This window comes from Bos indicus, chromosome 4 (assembly GCF_029378745.1).
Source record: "Bos indicus isolate NIAB-ARS_2022 breed Sahiwal x Tharparkar chromosome 4, NIAB-ARS_B.indTharparkar_mat_pri_1.0, whole genome shotgun sequence".
In the NCBI taxonomy this organism is placed as follows: domain Eukaryota; kingdom Metazoa; phylum Chordata; class Mammalia; order Artiodactyla; family Bovidae; genus Bos; species Bos indicus.
Genome location: NC_091763.1, coordinates 43,469,771 through 43,494,750, shown reverse-complemented (window position 1 = coordinate 43,494,750; position 24,980 = coordinate 43,469,771). Strand labels below are relative to the sequence as shown.

Sequence of the window (24,980 nt, the reverse complement as noted above, 5' to 3'; positions counted from 1 at the left end):
AGCCCTTCTTGTAGGCTTTCAGTATGTTCAAGACCCTGGAAACATAAAGAATTTAAGGGCCTTTGAATTCAGATATTTAAACTGAATTCAGGATTATATCTGTCCTACTAAATAAGCATTCAGTCAATTATTAGGTAACTTAGGCAGAAAGCACAGTTTAAGAGGAAAAAGTACTAGTTAGATTTTCAAGAATGGAAGAGTGAAAATGGGAGTCAATTTAATCTAGATCAACATCCTCAGCTACTTATTCAGATCAGTGGTTAGCTCTTATTTCCCTAATCCAGACACTTACTATCTGTGCTACTCTTGACTGATGTCTGTCTGTCTCTCTGTTACTCCCTGAGATTAAAGACAAGCCAAGGTTTCTCTGTTTCTCATGTAAACATCAGATAACAGTTTCCGATATACTAGGGTAATGATGTTGGCTGTACCTTAAATGGGCTTTTGGGAAATAACACTGTTAAAGACTTCCGAAGGCAAATCTATGAATTAAATTGCACTGCAAAGCCTTCCTCACAAGCATCTAGATACACATAAGGGTGAACTTTTGGAATATCCCTGAACTCCAAGGCAATGCAACCACTACCTGAACTGAAGTTTATGTTTTAATCTTCATAGCCTGAAGATTTGGTCTTGCTGGTCCCTTGGCTCAGGTCACATATCCCACAGGACAGTCTGATGCATGAGTCATTTTAGGAAATAATTGATAAATTACTGTGGACTCAAATGAACAGAGGACTATCAGTCAAATAACAGAAGTTCCAATATATAAATTTAGCCAGATCTCCCAGCACACTCAGAGATGCCTTGAAAGGTCCTACATTTGCTATTTTCAACATTACCTAAATAAGGGAGCAAAAGAAAGAGCTCACAAACATATAATAATACCTTGTCCTTAAATATACATGTGTATAGATCTATGTCCACTGATCACTAAATATATATTTAGGTAGAATTAGAGAACTTATGTAGCTTTATAAATAAGCATAGGCATTTATGGGCACAGAAGAGACAGAAAAGACATGAATCAAAATGTGAAACGTACCATACTCTGGGACCTGTCCCGTCCCACGCTTCAGCAGTAGCCTCACTCTCCTTCCGCCTGATTTGATGAGCTCTATTGCTCTGGCGTGGGTCATGTCTCTTGTGCTCTCCCCATTGATTTCAATGATCTGATCTCCTACCTGTTAATTAAAGAAACATCACGTTAGCCAAAGATGGTTTTATTCAAGTTGCATTTCCAACAGAGAAGCACCCATAAATGACCAGTTTCCAGAAAGCAACAGAAAGGCTTGGTTGCAGCCTGCTGCTCCTTAGTAGAGGCTAATCCCTGGCTGCATCCTGAATCTGACCACCAAGCTTTATTTATCTTTGTAGAAATTCAAATATTAGACAATGAAGGTTGTGATGATATGTCACTTATATTTAGCCAGTATGACAGAGGTCATAATTAAACTATTTAGGATTTTCTTAAAAAATTAGGGGATGTGTTTGATGCTGCAATTCAAAATAAGCTGGCATCTTTGCTTTGAGTCAAGAAGTAAATATTTTAAGGACTTTTCATTGAACACAGCTGCTAAGCTGCTAAGTCACTTCAGTCGTGTCCGACTCTATGAGACCCCATAAATGGCAGCCCACCAGGTTCTGCTGTCCCTGGGATTCTCCAGGCAAGAACACTGGAGTGGGTTGCCATTTCCTTCTCCAATGCATGAAATCGCTCAGTCGTGTCTGACTCTTAGCGACCCCATCGACTGCAGCCTACCAGGCTCCTCCATCCATGGGATTTTCCAGGCAAGAGTACTGGAGTGGGTTGCCATTGCAGGATCTAATTCAGTGTGTTGGGTGGAATGATTGGTTTTTGGGCTTCTCTGAGAATTTTTGTTATGCATCATTTACTTACATTTCCCTGGGTGATGTTGTGATCTTGCCTTCTTTGTAAATAGTGGTTGGTTGATACTCAAGTTTGATGATGAATTTTCTATCACAGTCCTTTGAATTAAAAATGACTCCATTCTCCATACATGACTAATGCCCTTGCTCAATCTTTGCCATTCTCACATCTGACTGTCAGAAACTCTTTGGTTAAATACCAATTCCTCTTGAATTGTTGACAATACCTAGGCATGTCAACCCACTTCAGTAATCTTGCCTGGAGAATCCCATGGACAGGGGAGCCTGGTGGGCTGCAGTCCATGGGGTTGCAAAGAGTTGGACACGGCTGAGACAACTGAGCATGCGTGGGTTCCATAAGCAGCTCCCGTTATCCTTTGTGAATAGATATTTGGAATAAAAGAGGTTCAACCATGAGCACACCATGTAACTCCCACAGTATTATTACTGTCAGGAACCTTTGAATTAAAATATGTTTCATTTCAGTGCAACTCACTTAAGACAAATTAGCCAGGAAAAGCACAATGAGTTGCTTTGCAGAAATGCTATTTTAGGTAGGTTCCTGAACTTGATAATGCAGACAGAATTGCAAATAAGCCCCCTTTAAGGGAGCACTATCAAAGTGAGTGCTATAGGCTGGACCGGAACAGGAACAAAAAGTTGCTGTCACAACAGCCAAAGGGTAGAGCAAAGTGGGAGGAGGGGAGAATAAACACATGTTTATTATAGCAAGTAAGTGATGTATGTGCTTGTGTGTGTGCTACATCACTCCAGTCATGTCTGACTCTGTGTGACCCTATTGACTGTAGGCTCCTTTGTCCATGGGATTCTCCAGGCAAGAATCCTGGAGTGGGTTGTCATGCCCTCCTCCAGGGAATCTTCCTGACTTAGGGATCAAATCCACGTCTCTGCATCAGCAGGCAGGCAAGTAGGTTCTTTACCACTAGCGCCATCTGGGAAGCCCATGGAAATGATGCCTCTACCTAAATCAGATTCCCTAAGGGGCCAGGACTTCAGTGTAATGAAAGTAAAGGCTCCCCACTTCGTGTACTCGGTGGCCTTTGGAAGCACTGTTTCAAGGCAGTGGAAGAGGCTGGCCTCGATGGCACAAACTCCACATAGAAGAATCACTAAAGACAGGACAAAATTAATTTGTCTTAGGGCCAAGGTTTGCACCAGTTTTCTTCAGGTTTCCTTTATGGTCTCCTTTCCCAGGAGGCACCAGGCACAGCCTGAAGTCCAGCAGCTAGCCTGAGGTTAGGTATCCAAGCCAGTGGCAGAAGTGGGACCAACTAACCCTCTCTCAGCAGTCCTCGCCTGTGACTGAAACCCCAAGACCCAGCATCACATCGTAGAAGTAAAGCACAGGTTTCAGTGAAGCTGTTATAATAGAGTCTTCATTCCTGGCTACTCTCTTCAGGTTCACATACCTGACTGATTGCTAAACATCTCCTCCACTGGGATGTCCAGCAGGCCACTGCAGCTCAACACCAGTCGATCGGGCTCACCACCTTTCTCCCCAGATAGTCTGTCCTCTCAAGTCCTCATCCTGGACAACAGCGCCACCATTCACCCAAGATAGAAACCTGGGGCTCCTGCTGAGCTCCTAGTTCAGTTCCTGCCTCCATCTGGATTACTCCCACCAATATCTTCACATGGTCACCAGCAGCATTCTTCTGAGGGAAATCTCCCCAGATGCATCATACTCACCGAGGCGGCTAGGGCCTTCCATATGCCACTATTTCCTTGCCTTGTCTTCCCAACAGGCCTGGTGCCTTCCTAATCTTCCCTCAAGGCCAACCCAAGCTCTTCTCCCCAGGGATGACTTCCTAGACCCTGTCTTCTCCTCAAGCAGAAGTATGCAATCCCTCTGCTCAGTTATCACTGCACCCCACTCTGTTATCTATCACACCTCATTAGGGAATTATGCCTCTTTGTCTTCCCTCTTAGACTTTGAACTTCTTCACTCATCAAACAATTTCTGAGCACTTATTATGTCTCGGACAGTCTACTGGGAGATCGGATAAATAGTGACAAAAAGTATAGTTTTCATTTACAACACATTCTCAGTCTAGTTGGGGAGAAAGTGGGTAAATAAGACAGTTACTATTCAATATATTTTTGCTGTGACAGAGGTGTACACAAAGTGCTAATGAAAGAGAAGGGAGGGCCATCTAAATGGGAATAAACGTGGCTGGTGGTCAGAGCTTCCTACAGGTACTGACATCTCAACTGGATTCTGAAGTATCAGCAGGAGTTCCCTTGGTAAAGGAAGAGGAAAAACATTCTAGGTAGAGAGGACAGCATATGCAAAGAGCCTGAGATCTGAGAGCATGGTATATTTGGGGGAACTGCCGGTAGTTAATTCTGCTACTCAGGGGTTTGGGCTTTATTTTAAAGGCAACAGTAAAGCACTGAAAATATTGAACAGGGGGCAAGCTGACCTGGAAAACAGAGTGGTGTTTGGAAATTTCCCTGAGACATCAGTATGAAGAGTGGACTGGAGCGAAAGTAGGAGATTGAGGAATGGAGCTGAAGTTGTGAGGTGGTCATGGTGTTTATTCAGATGAGAAATTGGAAGACATGGGGAAGAAAAATCATAGGATAAATGAGGGCAGGGACTAAGTCCCATTTGACTATTTATCTTGTATGGGGTTCACTGTACATACTTGTAAATGAATGAATGAAGCATTTCCACACAGCTCATCTTGAGACCCACGGAGGGAGGGGGTTATATGTAATCTTGATCCAAAACTCAAACCTTGACAGACACCACTGCCTGAGGATACTTCTCTCCCAAGACTGACATTTCAACAAGAATTGTATAGAAGGATTCTTATGGTGTGAAAGAAATATTAATAGCCATACCTAGAAAGTTTGATGCTTTCATTCTCTTGACTATTTGTTATTTTCCCTTTCCCTTACTAAGAGCCATGAGAATTAAGGGAGGAAAAAATAGCCAGGGAGAGGTGGTGAGTTGGAAGATTGTGTAGGAGTTGGAGGAAAAGAGGGTTCAAGGGCTTCACAGGGCTGGGTGCAGTGTCGCCAGTGTGGGGTTTTCAGGACTGGGCTCTGGGAAGATTTTTATTGAGTTTTTGGAAGTCTGAGCTGACCTCTTGGGGCTTGGCAGCATTCCATGTGGGATCCCCTTAGAAGCAGAAAATAACTCTGATGCTGGTTGAACTGAAGATCCTTAGCCCCTTGTCTAGGATTTTCAGTTTCTCCCAAGCCCCTGTCCATGCCAGGGAGCCAGGGAGACAGTCTTCCTGCCTCACTGGGAGCAATGGAAGTTTGAAACAGTCCAAGATCTTGGCAAACTCAGGAAAAAAACTTGATGGTGGTGGTAGTGAGATAGATGCTGGTTGGGCAATAAATTGGAAATGCTGCCACTGTTGAAGATGTGAATCTTACAGGTATTCTGGGCATATTGCACAAGTGGTTAAACTCATTTGGACCTAGTGTCAGAGGTAACAAGGCCCAGCAAGGAGATGCCCATCTATCCTTGTGAAATGACACAAATGCTAAAAAGGTTTACTCTTCACTCTCAGTCCAATATCAGTCTTATACATACTTATTTGACATGGAACTCCATAAAGAAATTTGAGAAATGATTCTTTTCACTTTCATCCTGTGAGCATCCAGATGAATAAGAAAATGAATTTGTCAGGGAAAGAAGAGGTTCTCATTACCTTCTGACTTTCATTCAGCTGCCGGGTGTGGCCAGTTGAAGGGTCCTTTTCCTATATGGCATGTGAATTATTTGGGGGAATTAATTTGATAATGGAATATTACTCAGCTATTAAAAAGAATATATTTGAATCAGTTCTAATGAGCCTATTATAGAGAGTGAAGTAAATCAGAAAGAAAAACACCAATACAGTATATTAATGCATATTTATGGAATTTAGAGATGGTAACGATGACCTTATATGCAAGACAGCAAAAGAGACACAGATGTAAAGAACAGACTTTTGGACTCTGTGGGAGAAGGAGAGGGTGGGATGATTTTGAGAGAATAGCATTGAAACATGTATATTACCATATGTGAAATAGATCATCAGTCCAGGTTTGATGCATGAGACAGGGTGCTCAGGGCTGGTGCCCTGGCATGACCCTGAGGGATGGGATGGGGAAGGTGTTGGGAGTGGGGGGATCAGGATGGGGGACACATGTATACCCATGGCTGATTCATGTCAATGTAAGGCAAAAACCACTACAATATTGTAAAGTAATTAGCCTCTAATTAAGATAAATAAATTAATTACAAAAATAGTTTCCAATGCAAGAGAAAAAAGAAAAAGAAACAATGGAAAATGTGCAGGTTGTTCAGAGATGAAGAAAAAGACCAGTTGTGACTCTAATGTAGTCTTCTCTTTCTACACTCTTCACCACAGAGCTATCTTCAACTGAGTCGTGGTACTAAATGAAACTGAAGATCTCCTCCACTTGTTCTTAGAGAACTTTTAAGGTATTGAGTTTGAGTTAGAGTTGAGAGAGGGATGGGGGAGGAGAGAGAGAATGGAGGCAGTGGGGACAACGAAGAAACAGACAGATGGACAGACAGCCATAGACATAATTCAGGAATGTGCATATTGTTTTATGGGGATCAAGGAGATGTTAAATGTAGGAAACTAACAAAGGATATAACATGAATTCTAGGCATTCTTTTTTTTTTTTTCCTGTAAAAGAAATACTTGTATCTGTGGTCCCCTTGGGAAACTGACAACCTCACAGTGGTGTCTTAGGGGCAAGGCAGAGCGAGAGAAGGCTGCCATCTTGGCTCAGACTAACAAGCTCTGCATTTCTACGCACACATTTCTGTTCACATCTTGGCAGGTTTTTTTTTTTTTTCCCTAACAAAACAAAGCTGAAACTCCAGTACTTTGGCCACCTCATGCGAAGAGTTGACTCATTGGAAAAGACTCTGATGCTGGGAGGGATTGGGGGCAGGAGGAGAAGGGGACGACAGAGGATGAGATGGCTGGATGGCATCACTGACTCGATGGACGTGAGTCTGAGTGAACTCAGGGAGTTGGTGATGGACAGGGAGGCTTGGCGTGCTCTGATTCATGGGGTCGCAAAGAGTCGGACACGACTGAGTGACTGAATTGAACTGAACTGAACAAAACTACTACTAAGTCCTAGAACTTGCTTGAGGCTCTGCAGGTAAAACTTCTCTTATTGGAAAGCCAAGGCAGGTAAAGGTAAAAGTTTCAGTATATATGTAAATATTGGCCATACCATATAGGATCTTACTTCCCTGACCAGGGATCAAGTCTGGGCCCCAACCCATGAAAGCACAGAGTCCTAACCACTGAACCACCAGGAAATTTCCCAAAGTTTCAGTATTTCTTAAGCAATTAATAGTCCAGGTTGTAAGGAAAAAAAAAAAAAAAGCTCTATACTGTACACATTTTTGTAGACAGTATTTGGTTCAACTCAATGAAATCTTTACAAGGACTATATTAATTCTGGAATTACTGCAGCCCCTAATCATGGTAGTTTCCACTCAAGGCTTCCTCAGGTTTCTCCACAAACATTCCTAGCTGGTTGCAATCAGTTCACTGCCTTTATACCACAAGAATCTATTTCATATGATTATGTGTGACTGAAGTGATCCTAGATTATAACTAGGTGTGAGAAATTGAGCTTCTTTAGAATTTTATGCCAAAAAATAGTTGATGCCTCTATTTGCTGTTTCATGAAAGACTTAGTTGTGGACCATTTGTGTGGCTAATGGTCCGAGGTCACAGGATAGTTTTGTCATAATTTTTCCCTTAGAGGCTGGTTTCTCCCACTGACTCTAGATCCCTCAAGAGCAAGGAAAGCGCCTCCTGCCTCCGAGTCATCTATACCTGCCACAATTCCCAACGAGTAGGCCCTCAGTTAATCATGTTTGAGTAAATGAATTTTAGGTTTACTTTTCAGTTATAGTAACCATCTTCTTTTTCATGACACAGAAAACTCAGCTTTCGAGCACCTCTGCACACCATAAAGCCATCTTGAAATACTGCCTTAGGCACTTGCAGCCAAATCACAACAATTTCAACAGTATTACAAGAGACCGAATGAGGTTTCAGTAAAGGTGACCTATAAAAATTGCTAGAGACAGGTGTGTTATTGTTATGGGAAACAAATGCTAAAGGATCGAGAGAAAGATGAAAGGAGGCTGAGTCTAAATAAAATCATAAAAACAAAATTAGAATTCGGGTCTTTGCTTCTGCCAGAGGCATTGTCACTTGATGCTATGACATCAGGACACCTGGTCTGTAAGGGCCCTGCTGGAGCAAAGGACAGGCTGATTTTCACCTCAATAGTGACCTGTACTATATTATGTTTTTTTTCACAATTAACCTTTGTTAGAGATTATTTAATGACTATTACAGTATAAATCTTTTCCAAGGGGTTACACAGAGTGCTTTGGTTCACTTTCCCATGTCTTCCATGAGACTGTTGATTGAATTAGACAGGATCCAAGTGTCTATTACAGGACCTGGCTCTGGTTATAAACTGTGGTGCACGATCGCCTCAGCAAGGCACAGGAGCCCATTAAGTCAGCATGCTTTTCCTGAAAAAACTTCTATCCCCCTGGAAAATGAAGTACAGATTGAAATTGAAATTTTGACAACACCAAAATTCTGTGGATTTTATTTGCCTCAATTATTTTATATGTTGGAATCTGTCTAAGACTCTATGTTTTGACTGTAATCATTTAAAAAGAAAATATTTCTTACGAAACTTCATCCAAAGAGAAGTGTGAAAAAGCCCTGGTGGATCTGCAGAAAAGTTCTTTATCAGGGTTATACCTGAGCACATACCTGCTTGGAAGGGTCATGAAGGTGAGAAGAACCAGAGGGGAACAAGAAGTTATGAGTCACTGCAGAGACTTGATATGAGTGGGGTACCTTACTCCACATTTTCTTAATGTGTGTATCTTCTCTTTAGAAAAGATTCAGTAACAGCTCAAAAAAAGTTTAGTCTTTGACTTGGCCACTCACTCAGAGGGCCGCTTTGGTGGAGATTCAGGGGGAGCTCCTTATTCAACAGTTTTCATTTCTCATTCTTACTTTTACAATTCTCTAAATTAAAACACGTAAATGTATGTGAAATTTAAAGATGATGCAGTAGCCCAATTGTGGAAGTCAATTCTAAATTATAATTTGGTATCTTTATCACCAAAACTTCCCTTTTCCTCTGTCAAATATTACTAACACTAATCTCATATAGGGGATATTATTAGATTGCTTCCCTTCCCCCCTCAAACTCACTCTTCTAGGGCTTTTCATTGGTGTTGATGTTTCCTTCCTCAGGTCACCCATTTCCTGCCTTATAAATACTTTCCAGGTAGAGTTGTTCTCTTTATGTACCTTTGCACATGTGGTTTCCTTTTCGAATCTGCCCTTCCCCATTCAAACAACAACTAAATCCTACTCAGTCCTTAGGAGAAACCTCAGGTATGCCTGCATACAGGAAGCCTTCTATGATCCCATAGTTTGGGTTGGGTACCTTTCCTAAGCATTTATTTAAAAGTTGGCCCTCCATTTCCCTAGGTGTTAGTGTCAAATAGATACATATTTTTAATTCCAAAAAGTTCCAAAAAGCAAAACTTGAAATTGGCATGCCTGGCAACTATTTACCTAACATTGACATTGTACTTAACAACTACTTATATTGCATTTTTATTGTATGAGGTATAATGAGTACTCTAGAGGTGATAAAGTATGATCATTGATGTATATAAGTATTTTATATATTTTACATGCAAAATATATGCAAATGTATGTAAGTAGTTTATATGCAAATATGATACCATTTTATATGACAGACTTGAGCATTCTTGGATTTTGGTGTCTGTGGGGGTCCTCGAACCAATCTCCATAGATACCAAGGATGGTATTGACCTTTGCCTGTCATAACACTGTATGCTCTCTAAGGGCAGGGACTCCATCACATGGGGAATACCCATATATATTGCTTCAATGGATGAAGGAACAATTGAAAGTAGCGGTTTTTCAGAAGCTGTGTTCTGACTCCACGTTCCTCATTGTTTCAATCAAGTTCAGCAAAATGTATAAAAAGTTTTAAATCTGATTTCGTGATACGTGTCAGCCAGACTTGACCATGATCAAATAATATAAAGTGTATATACGTGCCTTGTAAACTCTATTTAAATATAATCTTTATTATTAATTGTAGTAGCTATCATCATCAGCTTCATAATGGTAGAAGAGAGAAAAAAAATGGAACACAGTGGTAAGTTCTTCCCAAATGAATCTAGGAGAGAAGCCCCTGAGGGGTTGAAAATGCATTTAATGGAGAATTGAGGGAAGTGGTTTTCTGAAAATGTCACTGAGAGGTTAAAGACTCCCAAAATCTTCTGTTGGTTTGGTAAGTACTGCCTTTTAGGAAATTCCTACAGGATGTTAATGCTATTTTGTATTCTATGATTTTGACAAATAGTTCTTACAAAAAGAACCTCCTTGAATATTGAGCAGATAATCCAAACCCTAAACCAGGACAGAGGGATAACTGCTTGTGTGGCCATAAACAGAAATGCAAAGAAGATTTTAAAGACAAGCTGGTTGATGCAAAATATTTTCTACAAAGCAAAATATAAGCACAACCATTCCATTTTCATATGCTGTTTTGACTACTCAGGCAAGAAGAGGAGACTGGGGAAATATCTTAAAATTATCTGCCTGAGCAAGAATAGAAAGCTATCATTGGCGGCTCAGTTAGTGGCTTATTCATTTTCTTGGAAATCACTTATGTTAGGTCATGAAGTCAGTTTCCCTGGTTGACTGAAAAATAAACAAAAGCAAATCAAAAAGATAACTTTCTATTGTGGCCCTAATATAGGCTGTGATTTCCCTTCCCTGGATGTAATTGAGAGAAAATGAGGGATTATTATTCTGCATACTTATCTAATCAGATAGATTTATTTTTCAGATGCAAGCATTGGTTGTTGTGTGGTGACTGCTATATAGGCAGAGGATAACCAATTCTTGTTTTCCTGAAGCTGACCTAATTGCAAATTGCCTTTGCATTCACTGTGCGTGTGTGTGTGTGCATATGTGCACATACTAATTCCAGACCTGATGTTTACAGTGTGAGTTACAATGAGAGGTGTACCCAGATGGGTGTATCAGTCAGCTGGGATTTTTGAAGAGAATTTAATGGTGGGACTATTTCAGAGGTGTGAGTAGGATTAAGACAACCAAAGAGGGCAGATGCCAATAGCATCTATTCCTCTGCCAGAGGAATAGAAAGTTACAGGGGCATACGAGAGCTCAAACTGTGAAAGAGGGGCTACCTGACTGGAGCTGTTGTGGCAGAGGACGGAGCACCGCTGGGCCCAGGGCACCATGGCAGCAAGCAACAGGGGTAAGAATACATCAATGTTTCTGAGGCTGACAGAGTAACATGCCCTCAAGGACATCGACATCTAGGCCCTGGAATCTGTGAATATATTACTTTACATGGCAAAAGGGACTTGGCAGATGTGAATAAGTTAAGGATCTTGAGATGGGAGGGCTATCCTGCTTCTCTGAGTGGACCCAATGTAATCACAGGGGTCAAAGTCTGAGAGAGAACAGATTTGGGACTGAAGCAGAGGTCAGGGATAAGGGAAGATGATCTGCTGCTGGTGTTGAGGAGGCTACAAGCCAAGGAATACAGGTAGCTCCAGGAGCTGGAAAGGCAAGGGAATGGATTCTTTCCTAGATCCTACAGGAGGAAATAGACCTGCTCATAAGACAACTTGATTTTTAACCCACTGAAACTTCTTTGGAATTATGACCTCTAAAACTGTAAGATAATACATGTGTGCTGGCTTAAGCCAATAAGTTTGCAGTACTTTGTTACAGCTGGAATAGAAAGCTAACACACTGTCCTCTGATTTCCTACTAGTGCTTCTTATCAGCCTAATCCAACAGGAAATCAGAGGGCAGGAGAGTTTGGGTGATGCAGACATAGTGATCAGTTCCCAAGATTGCAGAATAGGGAGAGGAGGGAAGAGACTAGATTTGGGAGGAGGTAAAACAAAAGAAGCACCAACACTGGGGTGGGGTGCATGTGGGATGGGGATAGATTTTAAAGCCATGGATGAATATGACATGACATATGAAGGCTCCTGTTAGCTGAACACTTGTATCGCCCACCTGGTTCACATGCTGAGATCCTAGCCTCCAAGGTGACGACATCTGGAGGTGATTAGGCCCTGAGAGGAGAGCCTTCATGAATGGGATTAGTGCTCTTATAAAAGAAACCCCTGAGAGGTCCCTTGTCCCTTCACCTTGTGAGGACACAGGACCAGGAAGTAGGCTCTCACCAGACATTAAATCTGCTGGCACCTTGATCTTGGACTTCTGGCCTCCAGAATTATGGGGAATAAATTTCTGTTGTCTATAAGAAGCCACTCACTCAATGGTATTTTGTTATAGCAGCCTGAAGGGACGAAGACAAAGGCGTTATAAAATAATTCAAGGACAAGACATAAAAATCAGGTGGTGGTAACTTTGTCTACATTGGAGAAGCTATTTTTGGAAGGCTTTGTTTTAATATTTCATTTTTATCTAGATAGTCTCTTAAGATAATGTTACAGAAAGACAAGTGGCATCAGGGTTACTGAATTACACCTACTTTTTAAAATTGCTAAAGATTTCAGAGTTGCCTTTGCATCTAGTCAGTTTTCAGTCCCCATCCATCCTCCTCCCTCTAGGTGTCCAGCCTGTCACTTCTCCTGCCTTCATTCTCCATTCTCTGTTTCTCTCTTCTGTGTCCTCTTTTAGTCCTTGTGGCTGCCACCATCATGTTTTGAAGCTCACCTCTGCTGTGGTCTCTCTCCTTTTCACACGCCCACCCTCCTTCCCCAGACTTCCTGAACAGAATCCAGACCCTTAACATGGTGTGATGATCGTCCAGCATCTGGTGCCCCCAACCTTCCAGCTCATTCCTGCCACTCTCAGGTTTAACCTGGCTGGCTTCTTCTTCCTCCACTCTTCATTGGGTGCTCCCAGCTCTGCATATTTGCTCTTGCTATCGCCTCTGCCAGTTTTTATTGCCGTTCTCCCCAACTCCTCCTGTCTTATCTTGCAATTGTGCCCATTCTTCAAGGTTCTGCTCAACTCCTCCATGAAGCCACCTCTGGTCCCTCCAAGGGGAGATGTCACCGCCTTTCTCTAGGTGTCCACTGCATACTGACTATGCCTCTCTTACAGAGTATAATTATAAGTCTCCCTGACTATGCCTCTCTTATTCTCATCATATCTGTATTTATTCTCCCCACCATGTCTGCACCTAGTAAAGTATACAGTCCTGGAAAGAGGGATTGTACCTTTGTTCCATCTACACTGCCTTAAAAACAGCAAATAAAACTTGCAGCAAGGACAGAAGTTATTACTGTGTAAGATATAAGATGATTAATGGGAGGAGGAAAGTCCTTGAGGAGTTGAGGATGTGGGGGAGTTCGAGGGGGAGTGGCTCTGGGGTCAGAACCCTTTGAGGGCAGTTCTGTGCTTACTCATCTTTTCTCTGTTGGCTGAGGTGACTAGCACAGGATAAGAGCTTCATTAGCATTTCTCAAGTGAAGGAATAAATGCTGCCTACTACATTTTGGCCAAGGCTAACCTTGAATTCCATGAGAACAAGGACTAAAGAGAAATTTGTAATCTCTGTTATAATAAAGGTGAAAAAGTATATAAAAGCAAAAACAATACAGTCTTCTACTTGCCATGAGAAGTAAGCTTAGTGGTAGCAGGGTTTTGCCAGGAACCAGCTAAAGAAGACCCAGCCACAAGGTGGAAGCAACTCTTTTCTTTCTGATATAACCATGCCTGTGCTGGCAAAAGCTGGCTGAAAGCAGCAGACATATTATTTTTGTGTTTACTGAGTCCTGTGAGAAGCACTGGACAATAAATTCATATGAGACATAATTACACCCTCCCAAAGTACACTGTTTGAGTGCAGAGATCATGATTTACACTTCTACAATATCCTTTGTAGCATCTAGCAGTACTGACTGGTGCGTGAGAGAGAGAGAGGGAGAGAGAGAGAAAGAGAAATGATTGGCTAATTGATTTGGGGGTAAAGTAAGTCAAGGAAGCAGTTGCTAACAAGACACCCACTACACACACTAAACCATATCCAGGGCCACTGAGGGCACAGCTTATCAGTCCCTTCATCTCTGGTTTCTACTATCTTTACTTTAAGGTGAGGACTCTGAGCTTGAGGGAGGAATAGGGCTTTCTGAAGGGCCACGTGGCTCATAAGCAGAAGTCACAAGACAAGACATAGACTCCCTCATTCCCAAGCCCACAGCTCCCTGTTCTTCTCAAGTTGCTTCAGCATCACTGAGGAGGGGAGAGTGACTCACTTGTGGGTTTTTATTTAGTTCACAGTCAAAGGTTCCTTCTATAGGAACAAGACACTATGTAAGATGTTTGTGATTTATTACTGACCTTTGGGCTATTGTTTAAAAGTATACACACAATCATGTGTCATAAATAGTTTGGAAATCCAGGTTCACTCAAGCATGAGTAGGATGAGAAAGAAGGTCTGATTGATGGTGTAATGAGAACAACCTATAATTGTAAATAGATCTAGTTAGTACTTTACATTCTAAACTTCCCTGATCACTTCAGGTACTTTCTCCATGAATAAAAGTTAGTTTTTAACATCAAAGTTTTAGATCAGCAGAATAATGGATGTCCTTGGACCTGATTTTAATATGCAAAAGGAGTCTGTACACAAGGCAGAAAAACTCATGTCTCTGGGGTTGACTGTCTTTGTTTGGTCATATTGAAAACACCAACTTTCTTTAATAGCTTAATTTTAAGACAGCTCTCCCGAGGGTCTTTACTCATCCATCGCTGCCATATTCAATTATACTGGCATTGAATGTGTGGATTACAATAATTTCTCTATTGATATGCTAACACTGAATAAATAGAAAGGATAGCAGTGTATTACTATTATTTTGATGCACAAAATAAACATTATCCAATTTTCTTTACTACTTAAAGTCACATATTAATTACTTAAAATTTACAACTAGGAATGAAGCCGAGTGTCTAAAAATCTTGTTCTTCTTCAAGTTAATTCAGATTGTCCATCCATGCATGAGAACAGCTGAGCTATGAAATTGGGCAGCATGTTTTCTGGCAATAATAAGGAGATAACATTCCTTAGGAGTATTTAAGTGACATCAGTATTGATAGGTTAATTGGAAATAAAAATGTAAAGCTTTCGTAAATTGCTAGAATAAAGAGCCTCTGGTTTATTGTAGCTTCGCAATGCACTTTTTGAACTCTTCCCCCTTTGCAGTTTAAGTTAATAACTGTCTGATTAATGTAACTGTGGCAGTACTCAGAATTCCATGGACATCCTATGGTAAATCAGCTGTTTTTAAAAACAGACTCTCCCACCTATATCCTGAGAAACAATCATTTTGCTCCCTCTACTCCTTTACCAAATTCTTAAAAAATGACCCCACATGGGATGAAATGCAGAGAATATTGGGTGGAGAAAAGAAATGCAATTTGACATAAGGTCATAAGAGCTGTGTTTGAGAATCTAAGAGAAACTCTCCATCTTCAGAGCTCAGGGTACCACTTGGTGCTAAATATAGCATAATTAATAACAATTAAGTCTCATAATTATTTTGAAAAAGGCAAGTAAAGTGATATTATGCTATCATGCATCTTAACTAGACTCAAAATTATTTTCAGGTCTCTGTGTGAGTATTTACCCTGACATTTCTATCTGTATACTAAACTCTCAATTAATTGTCCAAGATCTTATTACAGTTGAGAACCACTCAGATGAAAAATTGGACCCTTCACATTAATTAACACTTTTTGAACAAAGCTTTATGCCAGATACTTTCTAGGCATATTAGAAGCATTATTTAATTCTCAAACAAATAAACAAAGCAAAGCTACTCTCCATGAGCTAGAGAAAACAAAGAAAAATTCAAATGAACTTTGGGAAATGAAATCACAATTTTTTTTTTAATTGGGAGCTGATTTAACATATGAATACTGCATACTGAGTCACACTGATGCCAAGACAGCAGGTCAGTCTCTACATGGTTAGTTACTTGAGCTGTCCCACGTCATCAATTGTGCCCCTTCATTTGGGTTGGCCAGGTTCCTTTAATAGTTCATATGACTGGACATTCAAGAATGACTTGGATCTACTTCATTACGCTTCCTCTGATCCTGTTTTCCAATTCTGAGTGAGTTTTCTGTTTTTGTCCTGGTTTCTGCCTTGGACTATGACCCTTGTCACCTCTCCAATTTGGTTTCTCACACTTTCTGGTAATCTTTGATTATCTCTTGGTGATGGCCCCTCAAATGCATCTGAGGTCATCATTATACTGATGCTTTTGGAAGCTGATATTTCCTATGTTATCTCTGTTCAGTCTTGCATGTTATTGATGTGAGGCCACCTAGTCATTTGACAAATATGGGCCACTTGTCACCAAAAGGACTGAATATAAACATTTGAATGGAAACGTCCAAATTCATCATCATCCCTAGAAAAACAATTCTGTAGGGTTGTCCTGAAGGAGAATCCTTCTTTTCTAATCACTTATGTTTTCCAAGGATATCACATTATTAATGCAACTTGTTTGGCTGAAGTGTTTCTAGTCACTGAGGTACTGATGTGTGATTGGTTTATTTTTCCAATAACTGCTGCCAGCTGTGCTCTGTTAACTCCCCCTGCCCTTTCCTGCTGGATAGTATTCCATTTCCATTATTTTTCAGCACTTTTAGCTATTGAAAAGTATAGTACAGTTAGCACTGAAAGCTCACCTTCAGTTAAGAACTTCCCCCACCTCTGCCCCACTAAGCTGAAGGCTTGAGGGACTTAAGCAGGGAAAGGAGCTTGTTCTCTTCACTCCCCGACTCCTCACTCTTCCTCATCTCTCCAAGCTGCTAGAGAAGCTCCCATGGCAGGGTTATGTAAGAGGGGCAACGTTCTCTTGAGTGATCAAGAGTTCCTGGTGGCTCTATTTTTTTGTTTCTCTTTTCCATGTGGCAGATCTTAATCTGAGTTGGGTGTTCACTTTGTGCCAGAAACTGTTCTAGGTGCTGGGGATATGGTGGAAATCAAGGAAGAAAAGGTTTCTGACCTCAGGGAATTTCGATTCAAGGATATCCAAATGCTGCCTCTCTCCTGAGGATATTTTGGATCACTTGTTTGGAAGACTTGATATATCCCCAAATTGTGAGACACAGTTGAGGCTCTTCTCTTTCTTTTCCACTTGGCATCCCTTTCCTCCACTATGGATAATATGACCTATAGCCTCTTTCAGCATGGGTCCCTCTATGCAGAAAATATTCCTCCAGAAAGATGGCTTATGCCTCAAATCACCTTCTGTTCTGTCCACTCAACCTACAGGAAATGGTGGGAGTGCAGGTTAACCCACCTGCAGGTTCCCTCTCTTTACATTTCATCTTTGCCTTTTTTTTTTCCTTTTCCAGGTCATCTACTGATTCAAAAGCTCAGTCACTTTAAAGTAAGAAACAATCATGGGTCTCCCTTGGGGTACAAGGCCAAGATGGTTTGAGCATCCCCAACTCCGAAGGAAGGCAACAGGACATGTCTGATATCTCTTTCCCTCATAGGAGGAGCCAGGGAGAAGAAAGATTAATGCTTCATCAACCCTGTTTTGTTTGCAGTAAGAGCTCTTGCTTCTACTCTCCCCTGGAAGAGTGCAGGGGAGGACACATCAGCAGGGCTGGTCCTGTGAAACAGCAGTTCCCACAGCAGGCCCCACCCATCACCCCTGGTGATTCTCTAAATGTAATGTGGGGAACTTGATCGTTTATCCTCAGCTATGGCCTGAGTCACCATTTCCTAGATAACTGGAAAGATCTTACATCATCATACCACATGGAGACGAGTAACAGAATAAAAATAGGGGGTTGGATGAAGCTTGTGGATTGCCTATTAATTGTACTTACTCAGCTGCATTCTGGATAACTGAAAAGTGACCTTATTTTCACTTCTTTTTTAAAGTCTTCATTAGACAAGAGTTTCTAAAGGAAACAGGTTACTAACTAAAATGTGTATGTCTTTATTATTAAAATCTAGTATACCAGGTTTTATTCTGACACGTTTCAATTTTTAATTTGTGATTGTTTCCATTAGATAATTTATGTAGTGAAGGCATGATGGACACTGGAGATGGAGTAGTGTAACAACGGGATTAACGGTACAGGTTTTGGGGGGATTAGGAGCCCTAGGCTTGTGTTTTATGATTAACATCACTTATTAACTCAGAAATGTTAGACTAGTCATTTAACCTCTGTTAAGTCCCAGTCTCCTCATCTGAAAATGGGGGATGATAATGGTGTCTATCTCATGGTGACTATCTCAGAATTGTTGAGAAGTTCATATGAGAAACACATGCAAGCTTAGTACTGTGCCTGAGCCATGGCAAGCATTCAATAAACATTCGTTCTGTTAAATTTTACTCAGTAGGAGACTTTCAAACTCACTTTAAACTTGAATATATACAATACTAACGATTTGGGTTATACCCTGTACCGAAGGAGAAGGAAATGCCAACCCACTCCAGTGTTCTTGCCTGGAGAATCCCAGGGACAGAGGAGCCTGGTGGGCTGCCGTCTATGGGGTCACACAGAGTCGGACACGACTGAAGCAACTTAGCAGCAGCAGCAGCAGCCTGTACTGAAAGGTAACATTTGGGATTTTGGGCTCTAAGAATTTAGAGTAGGGGTTGGTAAACTATGGCCCGTAGGTCAAATTCAACCCAGTTTTGTTTTTTTTTTTCTTTTTTTTTTTTTAATGTAAAATTTATTGGAACACAGTCATATTCTTTCATGTACCTATAGCCTATGGTTGCATTTATACTAATATGATATGGTTGAGCTGTTGTATCACAGACTGTATGGTCCACAAAGCCAAATATATTTACTCCATGGTCCTTTATTGAAAATGTTTGACCACCCATGGACCTTTAAATTTAGGAAAGACAACTGCTTGTCTTGGATACTTTGTACACTAACAGATCTGTGCGTGGGGTGCAGTTCACACTTGACTTTTTGAGAATTCTTCTCTAATTAATGAATCTAGGATAAAAATTTTATTTTGCTTTTATTTAAATTATGTACTATTTAAAACATTTAAGAGTGGAGAGTAATAACATTTCTACCCTTGCACTCACCAACCAGATTTTAATCAAGTTAATACTGTGTGACATTTGCTTCTAAATCTTTGGCATAAAAAGAAAATCTTATGGATAGAGTTAAAGTTCCCTGAATGGTTTCTGATTTCATTCCCCTCCCCTCCCTATTCTGTAGTTGATGCTCATTCTTTTTTCATTTTTTAGGACTTTTACCTCATATGTATATATCTATAAATAATACATTATATTGCAAACGTTTACATTTAACATAAATATCATTACATATGTAATTCTGCAAGTTGGTTTTACACGTCATTTTGTTGTTGAAATTTATTCATGTACTGGATATTGTTGTTGTTCAGTTGCCAAGTTGTCTGATTCTCTGCAACCCCATGAGCTGCAGCATGCCAGGCTTCCCTGTCCTTCACTATCTCCCTGAGTTTGCTCACACTCATGTCCATTGAGTCAGTGATGCCATCCAACCATCTTATCCTCTGTCACCCCCTTCTCTATCCCTCAATCTTTCCCAGTATCAGGGTCTTTTCTAATGAGTCAGCTCTGCTTCAGCTTCAGCATCAGTCCTTCCAACGAATATTCAGGGTTGATTTCCTTTAGGATTGACTGGTTGATCTCTTTGCAGTTCAAGGGACTCTCAAGAGTCTTCTTCATCAGCACAGTTCAAAAGCATCAATTCTTCAGTGCTCAGGCTTCTTTATGGTCCAACTCTCACATCCATACATGACTACTGGAAAAACCATAATTTTTATTAGACAGACCTTTGTCAGTAAAGTAATATCTCTGCTTTTTAATACACTGTCTAGGTCTGTCATAGCTTTTCTTCCAAGGAGCAAGTGCTTTTTAATTTCATGGCTATAGTCATCATCTGCAGTGATTTTGGAGCCCAAGAAAATAAAGTCTGACACTGTTTCCACTGTTTCTTCATCTAATTGCCATAAGGAGATAGGACTGAATGCCATGATCTGAATTTTTTGAATGTTGAATTTTAAGCCAGCTTTTTCACTCTCCTCTTTCACCTTCATTTAGTTCCTCTTCACTTTCTACCATAAAGTGGCATCATCTGCATATCTGAGGTTATTGATATTTCTCCCAGCAATCTTGATTCCAGCTTGTGCTTCATCCAGTCTGGCATTTCTCATGATGTACTGTGCATATAAGTTAAATAAGCAGGGTGACAATATATAGCCTTGACGTATATTGTCCTTTGACTCCTTTCCCAATTTTGAACCACTCTGTTATTCCATGTCCAGTACTAACTGTTGTTTCTTGTCCTGCACACAGATTTCTGTGTCAGGTAAGGTGGTCTGATATTCCCACCTCTTTAAGATTTTTTCACAGTTCGTTGTGATCCATATAAAAGCTTTAGTGTAGTCAATGACACAGAAGTAGATTTTTTTTTTTTTTAATTTCTTTGCTTTTTCTATGATCCAGCAGATGTTGGCAATTTGATCTCCAGCTCCTCTGCCGTTTCATATCCAGCTTGTACATTTGGAAGTTCTCAATTCACATACTGCTGAATCCTGGCCTGAAAGATTTTGAGCATAATCTTGCTAGCATGTGAAATGCGTGCAATTGTACAGTAATTTGAACATTCTTTGGTATTACCTTTCTTTGGGATTGGAATAAAAACTGACATTTTCCAGTACTGTGGCCACTGCTGAGTTTTTTGGATTTGCTGGCATATTAAGTGCAACACTTTAACAGCAGCATCTTTTAGCATTTGAAATAGCTCAGCTGGAATCCCATCACCTTCACTAGCTTTGTTTGTAGTAATGTTTCTTAAGGCCCACTTGACTTCACACTCCAGGATGCCTGGCTCTAGGTGAGTGACCACACCATCATGGTTATCTTGGGTCATTAAGAACTTTTTGGTACAGTTCCTCTGTATATTCTTTCCACCTCTTCTTAATCTCTTCTGCTTCTATTAGGTCCTTGCCATTTCTGTCCTTCATTGTGCCCATCTTTGCATGCAATATTCCCTTGGAAGCTCTAATTTTCTTGAAGAGATCTCTAGTCTTTTCCATTCTATTGTTTTTCTCTATTTCTTTGCACTGTGTACTTAAGAAGGCTTTCTTATCTGTCCTTGCTATTCTCTGGAGTTCATTCATTCCAACTACTATATGATGCTCCATTATATAAACATTCTTTAGTTCATTTTGTTGTTGCTGTTCTACAGATGCATATTAGAATTTGTCCGACAGCTCCCAATATTTGCAATTAAAAACTATGCTGCAGTAAACATTGTTGTAAAGGTTTCCTGGTGTATATGAGGAAGAACAGGTTACATGCATAGATCAGTGGAGTGCTGATATATAGCATATCTGAGCATCTTCAAATGTCTTTGTTGTTGCCAAATTGCTCTGCAAAGTGGCAGCAAAAATTAACTTTAACATTAGTAGTGAATGAGAGTTCCCAGTTCCCCACATCCTTGCCAGTGTGTGGAACTGCCAGACTTTTCAACATTTGCCAATCTGATGGAGATAAAGTGCTCTTACTGTTTAATTTGCTTTTTCCTGATGTTGAACATCTTTGCAGATGTCTATTAGCCATTTTGATTTCTTCTTTCATAAATTACTCATCATGTACTTTGTCCAATTTTGCATTGCATTACCTTTTGTTATTAATCGTAGGAGCTCTTTGTTATTTATTCAGGAGAGCAGACTTTTGTCACTTTCATGTATTTCAGATACATTCCCTTAATGTGAGGCTTGTCTTTTCACTTGTTTCATGGTGTTCTGTCAGAGAGATGCTTACAATTTTAATGGAATCACATTTATCGGTAATGTTCCTTGATGGGGGTGTAGGCTTTTTGTGATTTGTTTAAAAAACCCTTTTCAAGCCAGATAAAATACAAAGATTTTCCTACATTTTCTTTTAAAGTTTTTGGCGTTTGCTTTTCACACTTAATCTTTAATCCACCAGGAGTTGACTTTGGTGTGTGGTGTGAAGTAGACTTATTTGTATCGGCATGAGTATACATTTGTCCTGGTTCTGGTTGTTGAGAATCTGTCCTTCACCTCCTGTTTGCAATGCTGCCTCAGTCAAGTATGAGTCTCCGCCCCTCCACTGCTGCTTTTCTAAGCTTTTCACGGTGTCCTGTAGTTAACTTGGCCTCGTCAGTGCCAACATCCCCATTGTTTTGATTCCTATAGCCATAGACATGAATCTTGAAATCTTGTGAGACTGGATGTTTTTAGAATCTTACATTTACCCTCATTTTCAAATACAAATGATTCCTAACATCTTTAGGTTATACACAATGAATGATTATCAGAGTTTCAGGTTTGAGAGCAATACGTACACTTCATCTTTTCACCTCATGTGTGAAGTATTATGAGATACATTAGGAACAAATTGCTAACTCAAACATTTTAATTGTGATTTGCAAACAAAGGTTTGCTAGAAGTTAATCCACAGCTGTTTAAGAGGTCTTTAAAAAATTAAAAGTATTTTTGGAAAGACTTAAATCATATAAATAAAAGTGGAATTATTTTAACCTTGTAATTTTCTTAGTGAAATAGTTAGGAAACAACTGAGTTATAAAGGATTAACTTTTTTTTTTTTTACTTACATTGTATATTTTACAATAGTGATCCATTTAATGCTCAATTGCTATTCCAGCCTATTTAAAAGTGGGTTTTACTCAGGGGTATGCATCAGAATTACCTAGGGAACTTTTTAAAGCCATTCTGCCCCTTTCCAAATTAGATATCCTCAATAATTTCTGAAAGCAATGACATGCCATTAAAAAGGTAGGGTTTTGTCTCTCTAATACAGCATTTATGTCATCTAATATGGTCTGTAAAGTATGAGCTTCTCTAAACTCTTATTCCATAAGCCTCCTTGCTGCATCAAGAAGCACTATTTTTGTTAGCACAGAAAGCTATAATATTTTTTTTGGTCTCATTTGTCTAACTGTGGCCATGTTCTCTTGGGCATTTGCAATTTATTTCTATTTTCTAGTTTGCCTTTTCCAAATTGAGTTTTATTGCCGCTTGATATCTAAGAACTAAATGGAACATTTACATGGATTCATTCCATTCCAGGGCACTTTGATGTGCCAGTGATAACAGTGTGGCTAGTTTTGAAAAAGGGCCAGCAGAAATGAGTGGGGATACAAATAGCCAAGAGCTTAAAAACTCTGGGATTCACTGATTCCTAAGCTCTTCTTAGAAATGACAACATTCTTAGATGATGACATTCTGTGTAGTTCCACATATGACATATGTAGTTCCACATATGAGTTGCTTTTCTTCCTCCAGAGGCTTCTCAACTTACCTTCAGAAATTTAAGAAGTTTAGACATGAGACATACCTATCCCAGAGGAGCCTGCCTACTCAGTGCATCCCTTTGGGGGAGGCTGGGAGGCTGCCACGTTGCATTGTGTACATTTCCCACCAGCACTCCTCTTGGGGTATCTACTGTTCAAGGTCACTATCTCAACTCCTAGCTGACATTCAGAAAGACTTCTTTTCCCCACAAAAAGAGTCTAAGCCACAATCTGAATCACAAAGCTCTGCATTCAGGGCTGGGTTATACTTGCTGTACATCCTTCTTGCACTCCCTCTCTTCAAAAAAGCTCCTATACCTCAATAATATCCATGATACTGTCGACCTCTGTCCCAAGTAGGACTCAGACAATTTTGCAATACAAGTAACTAGAGAAAAAGACATCAAAGAATCACCAAAAATACCACACTGACTAGTTACAGAAAACAAGGCAAAGGCTAACCGTACTACCAATAATATGGTTCCCCCTCTTTTCAATAAGCAATGGGAAGTCTTTTACAAATGAAATTTTACTTCAGAAAGGCATACAAAAAAGCAAAGCTGCTTTGCACATGAAAAGTGCTCAATATCACTAATTATAAGAGAAATGTAAATCAAAACTAAAGGAGGTATCGCCTCATACTATTCTGAATGGGCACCACCAACAAAAAATCAACAAATAATACATTCTGGAAATGGTGTGGAGAAAAGAGAGCCCTACTACACTATTGGTGGGGGTGTACATTAGTACAGCCACTATGGAGAATGGTGTGGGAGTTCCCTAGAAAACTAAAAACAGAACTATCATATGATCCAACAATCCCACTCCTCGACGTATATTTGGACAAAACCATAATTCAAAAAGACACATGCACCTCAGTGTTTTACCACAGCACTATTCACAACTGCCAAGACTTGGAAGCAACCTGAATGTCCAATGACAGAGGAATGGATAAAGAAAGTGTGGTACGTATATACAATGAAATATTACGCAGCCGTAAGAAAGAACAAAATAACACTATTTGCAGTGACATGGATGGACCTAAACATTATCATACGGAGTGAAGTCAGACCCAGAAAAAAATATGGTATCACTCACATGTGGAATCTAATTAAAAATGATACAAATAAACATATTTACTTATTTATTTGTGAGAAACAGCCTCACAGACTGTGAAAACAAACTGTGGTTACAAAAGGGGAAATGGCAGGGAGGGATAAATCAGGAGTTTTAGGATTAACACACACATACACTACTATATATAAAATAGATAATCAACAAGGACCTACTATATAGCACAGTCAATTCTACTCAATACTCAGCAATAACTTACATGGGTAAAGAATCTGAAAAATAATTATTATATGTATATGTATAACTGAATCAATTTGCTGTATACCTGAAATTAACATAACATTATAAATCAACTATACCCCAGTAACATTTAAAAAAAATTAAGAAAAAGCAAAGCTGCTTTGATGAAACAGAGATGCAGGTGTGAGGTGGTACTCAGGTTCCTGCTCACTTTACCCCTGCCTATTTTCCCAGCTTCCTTTCTTACCCCAGAGGACTCTCTGGAGTCCTGAGGATTATCTACAATATTTTCTATATGATAAAAAGGCATCTGGGGAATATGGCCATGTC

The 24,980-nt window shown here is 40.0% G+C and overlaps 1 protein-coding gene across 12 annotated transcripts in view; it reads right to left on the bottom strand.

Moving 5' to 3' along the window:
* Positions 1 to 24,980, bottom strand: part of MAGI2 (membrane associated guanylate kinase, WW and PDZ domain containing 2) — a 1,460,538-nt gene that overhangs the window by 85,442 nt on the left and 1,350,116 nt on the right. For all 12 annotated transcript variants that reach the window (XM_070787194.1, XM_070787197.1, XM_070787196.1 and 9 more), the window contains one exon: positions 1,046 to 1,184. In XM_070787194.1, coding sequence (XP_070643295.1) covers positions 1,046 to 1,184 — 139 coding nt within the window. The remainder of the gene's footprint in view (positions 1 to 1,045; positions 1,185 to 24,980) is intronic.